Below are 9,183 nucleotides of genomic sequence, written 5' to 3' on the forward strand. Positions count from 1 at the left end.
AGAGTGCTCGGGATTGAGTTTGTTGGCCGTTTAAAAAAAAAACATATTTAGTCTATAGGTTTTTAGTTATTTAGTTTTGTAAAAAAAATCATATCTTTTGTTAAGCTATAAAATATGCAACTTCAAAGTCCTAATATGATATTTAAACATCAATGATCAAATATGTTTAGCTTTTTTGTAAAGTATTCTTTGCTTATCTAATTTTTCTAAACTATACACTAGTGGGATTCGTATGGCTAGAAATCAGTATCGGTTCGATTTGTTAGACCACTAATACTCATATACTTTCAGTGCCGGATAGCAGGGCGCGGTCTTCCCGAACGGGGCTTTACACCCCGAATCCTTCCCGATCGTGTGCCCGAACAAACAAAACACTTTTAAAACAAAATCATTCAATAATTCCCACTGATGAACAAAATGCTGAAGCAAGAATTGCAGTGAGCTCATGTTTACTTCATCATCTTTTGGTGGTTTGCATCATGACAAATAGACAGCCTGCTCCATCCTTAATTCCACATCGATCTTATCTTATTCATTTGTAATCTGCAGCATCTACAGGTCAATTCAAATGGTAACATACGTTTAAATCTCTTTGAATTCATCGACCATTGTTTCTATAAATCATTACATACACTACACCTGCTGCAAATCTATTGTAACATCCAAAACCATGCTACAAAAATTATTCGGTTCCCGCAATCACAATGTAAACACTAACCCAACCTTCACAGAATCCGTTGTTGAAAAGCCGTTGATCGTTAAGATAATTCACGCTGGAGGTTTCGTCGAACGCTACTATATGGCATTGCCTGCAGCTTTGATCATAGAAAAGTATCCTAAATTCGTGCTGGCTCGACCGGATATATTCCAGCGGCCGTGGGACTCCATTGTCCGACCGGATGAGATGCTGGTCCCGGGGCAAAAGTACTTTGTGGTCCCAACTCTAACGGTGAAAAAACTCCGTCAGAGAATGGTGAAACCAAGAGCCGTTAGATCGGTTTCTCTAAACAAGGATAAGCCAGAACAGGCGAAACAGACGAAACAGGCTAACCGTCGTGTTCGTTTCAAAGGTATTGAAACGAAGACGAGGCGTGATGCTGGTGGCGATGAAGAGAAGGTGAAGAAGAGCAAGAAGAAGGGGGCTAGTGGCAGAGGATTAAGGAGGAAGAATGTGAGTTTTTCGCCGATGCTTACTGTAATCGATGGAAGGGGTTAAGTTTTGTTGATTGAGTAATAAGTTTCCGACTTTTCATTCGACGTTTTCGCTTTTATTTTTGTTTAGATCGAGTCGATTCGGTCTAAGAACTGATCATTAGGCCATGAACTTGAATAATATGTAAGATTCATGTTTCCATTTACTATGTTTAGCATTACATTAGTATATTGTTGATTGTTTCATAATAACTAGATAAGAAAAAAGGGATTATAAATTGAAAATTGGTGGTTGATATTTGGTATGCAAGAATTGAGGGGGGGTCTTTGTGGTGTGTAAAAGAGGGATTATAGCAACCATAGAATCTCAACAAAAAGAGAAAAAAAATGTGGGAATTGTTTGATTCTTGAATCTTGATCATTATATCATCTGGGATTTTATCCATTAACAAGAAAAGGTGGAACTTGGAAGAAACACCCAAGCTTCTACCATTACCACCAAAGGTAAATAAATCATCTTCATCTTTTTATGCTTCTTTTTCTCACAAATTTCACACTAAAAGTTCCTATTTGTTTCATCATAGGTGTTTGTGTGTCTGTGTTCCAACTTCCAATCCAATCCGGTTAGAAAACGAAAACATGCCGGACGACAAGATCACGAATGCAAACTTAAAGATTGATCTACATCAACCATGTTTAGAAGATGACATGAACAACACAAAAACACCATCTTCACCAACCAAGAAATCATCAGCCACCAAGATGAACTGCCTATGTGCACCAACCAACCACCCGGGTTCCTTTAGGTGTCGCCACCACCGTAACAACCTTTCCGGATTGGGAAACAGGAGGACCGTCTCCGTTGGTGCAAACCTTCATCTGTTGGGTAACACCACTACCACAACCGCCACCAAACGGTCTAAGGAATACTAACTCATTATGTACTACTTGTATCGAAAATTCGACAATTGACATACATGTAATTCATTCACAAACATGTTGATAAAACTGATCCTTTTTTTTTTCTAGTTTTCTAATTCAAACCGGAACAAAAGAACAAAGATTTTTACTATTTAGCTTCTCAGATGCATATGGGCACCGGAAACCATACAAACTTTGCTACAAACTCTACTCTAAAGCCTTCTATCCTGTACACTAACACATTAACACACACTTAACACATGATGAGCTAACCACTCACATTGGGCACATGTTTTCTTCCACTTGATTACCACCCATCATATGGTTCCTACAAAGAGGACAAGTAATGTTCCAATACTTCAACCATTTCTCAAGGCAACATGTATGGAACACATGTCCACAAGAAAGGTGATTAATCTCCGCATCCGGTTTAAACTCAACCAAACAAACAGAGCATTCTTGATTCATAGTGCACGAAACAGAGTCGTACCGGACGGTTGGAGTCCGGTTTCGGAACTCATCCATGTAGGTTTTTGAAGGGCTTCCTCGGCAGCATTCAAATGTTTCTACAACAACAGGTTGGTTGGAAAACTCTTCCCATGACGCCATTCGGATCCCGAATACGCGCAACATGGACCGGAGAATCGCCTTCATCATAGATATTGACATGGCTGTTTTAACCAGAATCACATATAGGATTCCAGCATCAGATGGATTAGAGTATGGTGAAAGACCCATATTGCCTTTAACTTTGAACCTACACATGACCCATATTATATTATTAATAACTAACAACACCCAATGATCTAAAACATGTTTATATGTAGAGAAAGAGATGATACCTGATTGAGCTTGAAGAAAAATGTGTGATTGAAATTGTTGAATAATAAGTAAAAGACAGGTGAGGATTGGATTTGAACACCAAAGATGAAACACATGGACTGAATGCACTTGAAAATATATAGTTATATACTCAGCGGCTTGCCCCCACCATTCCATTTTTATACATATTTATCAATTTTAAAAAAGAAATTTTATTATATAATTAAATATTAAAAATCCCAACAAAAGTAAGAAAATCATTTTAATTGTTTTTCTTTCTTGGACAAGTAATAATGAGGAAAAACTTTACACAGAAAGGAAGTGTTTATAAATTTCCGTGATTCTATATTATTTAATTTAATTTCGTATAAAATTGATGACCAGTAAACTAAATTCAAAAGATTAATAATAAAAGTAAACATTTAACTGTTTTTTTTTAATATTGGTGTATTTTGTCAGCAAATAAACCCTTTTTTAGATAGGAAATGAATATTTTTTTCCAACTATGCTAAATGTCTTGCTAGTTTTTAAGTTGCGGCGTCTTAATGTAGAGAAATTAGACCAACATATAAAACAGAAAAAATGATAACTAACTCGATTTAGGACTCGCGCGTTGTGACGAACTTTTTAAACGGGAAAAAAATAGACGACGTAAATACACTGAACCACATATGTACGTTACGTCATGCTAACTCGCAAAATTTAGAAAGAAGCGTATAACAAAACGTAAAATTCATGAACCACACACACATTGTGCCGTGTTAACTCGCAAAATTTAGAACTAAACGTAAAACGAAAAATTTTGCAAAATATGAAAAATATAGGGGATCAAAGTTGAAAGTAAAATAATTGTTAGGTTAAATTGAAAAAACTAAAAACTTTTGGGTTAAAACTATAAAATCAAGTAGTTTTGGATTTAAAGTGAAATATCAAAAATATTTTTGAAAACCCCCAAAACATGGGTTACAACACCTCAAAACATCAACTTTTTGCTAATTTATATTATAGTAATACAAAGTTTTCTTTTTGTACAAGTATTAAATTCTTTGTTACTGTTAGTCGATGTCAGGATCTAGGGGCCATTATGATTGTGTTTGTTTGCATAAGACGAGTAAGTGCAGCGGAAATGAGTAGCAAACTTTGTAAACATAATCAAAAGAAAGTATAGATTGATAAACAATTGCTATTTCATTGAGTCAAAAGATTTACAATAGAAAGCAAATGATTACAGCAAGCTTACAATCTAAACTCCCCCTCAGCCTGACACACCAGAGTTGGTTGCGCAAGATGAAAGGATGAATTGAGGAGAAAAACTCACTCAAAACGATCAAGTGTAACAGTACAGGGTACTGTCATACTTATAGGCAAACCAAACTACTGATATGCTTCAGCTGACGTCACCATGATAGTGACATCTAACGACCTAACAAACTACAAATACTGTTCTATACAAACTACTGTTATGTAACATCTGATAATCACTAAAGTACAAAACATAAGGAAACTACTGCTTCACGTTCCACTGTTGTAGCCTTAGCACAGATGTTGAGTCTTCAGTGCTTTCTTCAAAGGTGATCAGTCTTTGAGAAGGCAGTGCTTGAATCTTCAGCAGTACTTAGGAGACGGCAGTAGATAGAGCAACAGAGTTTGTCTTCACCAGTTGTTAGATAATCATCATAGTTTGGTTTATCAGTTGTTGTATTTGAGCAGCACTTCAAGATTCATCAGTTGTTGGATAACCACTGTCAAGGGGAAAGATTAGAGCAAACTGCTGCTTATTAAGTGACCACTGATGGGATCCGGTTTTGGCTTTACATTATCTGTTCCTCTGTTAGGGTTCAATCCCAACAATCTCCCCCTGGAACAGATAATGCCAAAACCCTTCCTTATTCAGGACCTTTATTACTCATCAAGAGTGCCTTAGCTTGTTCTTTGAATTCAGCTTCAAATTCTTTGGCACTCTGGTCATCTTCATCCCTGCACAGTGAGAGCTCAAGGAGATCCTGCAAATCTTGAACACTAAGGCCTAGTGCTTCTTTCCTTGATATATGCTTCACCTCACCATTGGCTCTGACCAAAGTCAATACGTGGGTCTTTTGATCAGACATCCACTTTAGTATTTTAAAGCCTAATGGGTTTCTTGGGAGAGATTTATTTCCGGATGAGTTGAGAGATGATGGCCTTGAAAACACATGCAAACTATCAGACATTCTTTTGAGGGCTTCTTCAATGACACTGTTTGCTGCAGCTATGTCATCTGCAGTTTCTTGTTCAATGAGTTCTTGCCTGTCAATTTCTGAAGTATTTGTTGCAGTGTTTGTTGATGCAGATTTGTTTAATGCCTTTTCAAACAGGCTCTGAAGCTTTATTGAGTTGCCTTCTTTCAGACCCATTTTCATGATGATGTCTTTGAAGTACTCTGCTTCTTTTTCTTTAACCTCTGTCTCAGTCAGCTGTTTACCTTCTTCTTGGTTTGTCTCAAGGGTAAGGTTGTCTGCTGTTTTCAACACTGTTTTGAGGTTGTCTATCTGCTGTTCAAGTTTCAACATTTGTTCTCGTTTCTGTGCAGCCCTTGACTCAGCAGTTTTTCTATTCTTCAGCCTTTCATAGGCTTCATCTGTTTGCTGCCTAAACCATTTTGATATGGCTTCAGCAGTGTCTATCTTGGCATCCACCAACTCCCTTTTCTTTCTTTTATACTCAGCAGTGAGATCAGCAATGAGTCTTTTGTACTTACTCCAGTTTGGAGCAGTCTTCTTCTTTGAAGGATTATTCTTGATTTTTTGGATCCTTTCAGCCTCATGCTTCAAAGCTACTAAAGGCCATTCTTTAAACTGAGATTCTTCAGCAGAATAGAACTTTTCTTTCATGATGAAGGCTAGAAACTGTTCTCTCAGTTTCTTCTTTTGATCTGCCTTTTCTTTGTCTAGCTCTTGAGCAAATTCTTCCATCTACTTAACCTTTGCAAGGTAGAACTCCAGTCTATTAGCAATGCCTACTTCGCTTAGCCTTTCTTTTTCACTGTCAACCTTAGCTTTAACTTTAGCTTGCCTAGCCTTTAACTTGAGATAATCAGTTATATCTTCTGGAGCTATGTAGCTAATGAGTGAGGAGAATTTTCCTTTTGAATGATCTGTTTCTGTATAAAACTGTCTCATCTCATTTTTGATGGCATCAAGCTCTAGTGGATATTTTTCAGCATTTGGATCATGTATCCCTTCATCGGCAGTAATAGGTTTTCTTTTTCTGCTAAAGAGCCTTGGTTGTGATATAGGAAGAATTAGGGCAGTTATGGATGTCTGACTAACAACTGTTGAAACAACTGGTGTCTCAACTGCTGCTGTCGTTACAACTGCTGACGTGTCAGCAGATGTCTTCTGCCTTTGAGCAGGAAATGAAAGATGTGATGGTGATGATGGTGGTGGTGACTCATCATCAGGAATGAAGACCCTTCTCCTTTTTAATGGAGGGGAGGCTGATGATGTTTTGGGTGGATCAGTGGTTTGTGACTGTGACTGACAGACAGTAGTTGAAACAACTGGTGTTTCAACCATTGTTGTCATTACAACAGATGTTATGACATCTGTTGTCTTCTGCTTTATGGCAGGAGGCAGTGGTGGTGATGTGATTGTAGATGATGATAGTGGTGGTTTTTGTGTTATAGACACAGATGATGATGGTGGTGGTAGAGCAGTAGTTGTGGTGGTGTGTGTTGGAGGTGTGTGTGTTGGAGGTGTGTGTGTTGATGAGATGGCAGCTGTTTGGCTACTGACAGCAGTTTTTGTAACTACTGTTGTATCAGCTGTTGAAGTTTTTGAGGATTTGGGTTTCTCAGGTTCAATGTGCATCCCATCATCTATACCTTTCTTTTTCAACCTGATTTTCTCCCCCTTTTTGCATTATCTGCCAGGGGTGTATCCATGAAGAAAATGGTAGATGGAGCTTTTTCACTCTGAGCAGTCTTTTGGATACTAGCCTTTATAGCTTTGATATCTGCTTGAGTGTCTTTGAACCTTGATTCCACCATGTTGGTCAGCATTTTTACTTGAAGAGCATGCTTTTTATCAGCCATTTGTTGCTGTTGTTCAAGCATGGGTTGGAAGACATTCCAAAGCTCATTTGCAGCAAATGCTTGTGGAGCAGGTGCTTGAGCAGGAGGAGCAGAAGATTGGGCTATATGAGCTTCTAACAGCTGCTGCACCATATCTTTTATTTCTGCAACTGTAGATTTCAGATTTTCAACTCTGGCCGTCAATTCATTATATTTTGAATCATCACCTGAATTAACAGGATCATCTGAATCCCCACCAGCAGTGGTTGTATCAATGTGTGACCTAGGAGGTGTAGCCCAAAAGTCATCCATTGATGCCCCTTTTTCTTGGTACTGGGGACTTCTTTCTTCGGCACTCGATAATCCTTTGATGTTACCAGCAGCTAAAGATAACCTACTGGTGGTTACCGATGTTGCCATGGAAGAAATTGCCTTCAAGGGAGTCTTAGTAATGTAACAACTGTCCAACTGAAGATCTGTTGATCCATCAGTTGTAGTTGCTGCTCCACTTGAACTACCACCGAGAGTTACTTGTAACTCAGGGGGTGTAACCTCCTCAACTGTTGCTTGGATAACAGAGGTATTAACATCAGACCCAGTCACTTGTGGAGGTATGCTCTCAGTAATGGGTGATTGAGAGGAACTGGTTTTTGTCTGTGTAATATCAACTGCATGCAACAGGGGTATTATTGATTGTGACATTATTATTGGTGAGGGTATGGGTGTTGAAAGAGACATGTCCTTGGGATCAGGACTGTGGAAGATAGATCCGAGTGGACCTAGAGCTTCATATTGTGGTGTCCCTGTGCTTACAACTTGATTCTTTTGTGAGGATGCAAGAGGAGTTTGAGGCTGGGGTTGAGATCTTTCTACCAACTATTGTGAGGAAGTAGCAGCAGTGGTTTCTGGTGACTTTTGTGTTGTCACTGGCAGTTGCTCTGGGATCTCATCTTCCAGAGTTGCCTTTGTTTTGGGTTTGGTGGGTTTTCTGGATGGTTTTCTTTTGGCCTTTTTGGAGGTGGCAGGTGTGGGTTTCAGAGCAGTGGGTGTGCTACTTTGATCACCTGGAGCAGTGGGCTCAGCAGTGGTTTCTTCAGTGGCAGTTTCTAAGACCTGCTCACCCTCTTTTGTTTTTAATTTAATTGGTGCCATCATTCTTGAAAAAGTTTCTATTGTTAAACTGCTTATTTTGAATGAGACACCTTGTTTGGGCACTTCTGCCTCTTTCTCAATAAATTTTTGTTCAAAGTAGTGACTTAGAAACCTAGGAAAGAGCAGAAATGCCTTATTATCAACGTTCTTTACCAAATCATCGAATATTTCCTGGGAGTAGTTATAGTTTTCATTGTTTAAAATTGCATATCTCACGCATTGGATTTTTGTTGGTATCTCATTGAAGGACGTTGTTTTATTTGAAACACACATGAGCAGTGTGTGAAATAGAAATCTGGGTGCAGAAGGGAAGTAACCTTTTTGTAGGGTGTCCCTGTTTGGTTTTTCTGCATAGCCCCTTTTCATGAAATCCTTTACCAACTCGTCATTTGTAAATGAGGTTTTTCCGTTTAAATCATCGAGTTTAAAGGTTTCAGAGATGGATTTTGAAGAAATTTTTACCTTCTTACCCTGTATCGAGGAGTTGATGGCGGCGATGATATCTCCTTGTTTTTCAAGGGTGGCATTCTTCCAGAACTCTCTCTGGGTATCAAGGTAAATAGGAGCATCTGCTGTTATCAAAGTTTTGTACTTTGAAGCAGATAGAAGGTCAAGGATGGAGTCGAAAGTGTGATTATCGGTAGGTTTTGTGAGTATACCTACATAGTTGTGTGGAGATTTGTAGCGAATCTCCGGTGTTTCAACAGCCATTTGAGTGGCATCTGCTGTTGTGGAAGAAGATGCTGGTTTTGATTTTGACTTCGATTTTGGTTTCGTCATTTTGGATGAAGAAGATCGAAGAAGTTTTTGGAGTTATGAGAGGGAAACTGTTATGAGAAGAGAACTTTTGGAATTCAATTCGACAGTAAAACCCTGTTTGGATTTAATCAGGGTTTTATTTAGGAAAAAGTGATTGCTGATGTGGCAGCAGTTATTTTTTATCTGAAGGCTAAAAACTGACCACGTGTCAAACATCTGATGGAATGGTAAATAATGGAGGACAGTTGTTTTGACAACTACTGATGGAGCAAGTATCAGTAGTTACAACGGTAATAAAATGAAACAGTGGATGTATCAGTGGATGA

At 38.5% G+C, this 9,183-nt stretch overlaps 1 protein-coding gene and 1 long non-coding RNA gene across 2 annotated transcripts; one reads left to right on the forward strand and one right to left on the reverse strand.

Moving 5' to 3' along the window:
* Nucleotides 1-279: 279 nt before the first annotated feature.
* LOC110886036 lies at nt 280-2,175 on the forward strand. Its single transcript, XR_002562568.2, has 2 exons — nt 280-1,656; nt 1,737-2,175. It is a non-coding gene; the product is annotated as an uncharacterized LOC110886036 (long non-coding RNA).
* On the reverse strand, nt 2,136-3,037 carry LOC110886035 (probable E3 ubiquitin-protein ligase XERICO). Its single transcript, XM_022133797.2, has 2 exons — nt 2,916-3,037; nt 2,136-2,830 (listed from the first exon to the last, which is right to left on the reverse strand). The coding sequence occupies exon 2, from the start codon at nt 2,809-2,811 to the stop codon at nt 2,350-2,352; it is 462 nt and encodes a 153-aa protein (XP_021989489.1). The 5' UTR covers nt 2,812-2,830; nt 2,916-3,037; the 3' UTR covers nt 2,136-2,349.
* Between the last annotated feature and the right edge of the window lie 6,146 nt (nt 3,038-9,183).

This window comes from Helianthus annuus, chromosome 10, assembly GCF_002127325.2.
Source record: "Helianthus annuus cultivar XRQ/B chromosome 10, HanXRQr2.0-SUNRISE, whole genome shotgun sequence".
Lineage (NCBI taxonomy): Eukaryota > Viridiplantae > Streptophyta > Magnoliopsida > Asterales > Asteraceae > Helianthus > Helianthus annuus.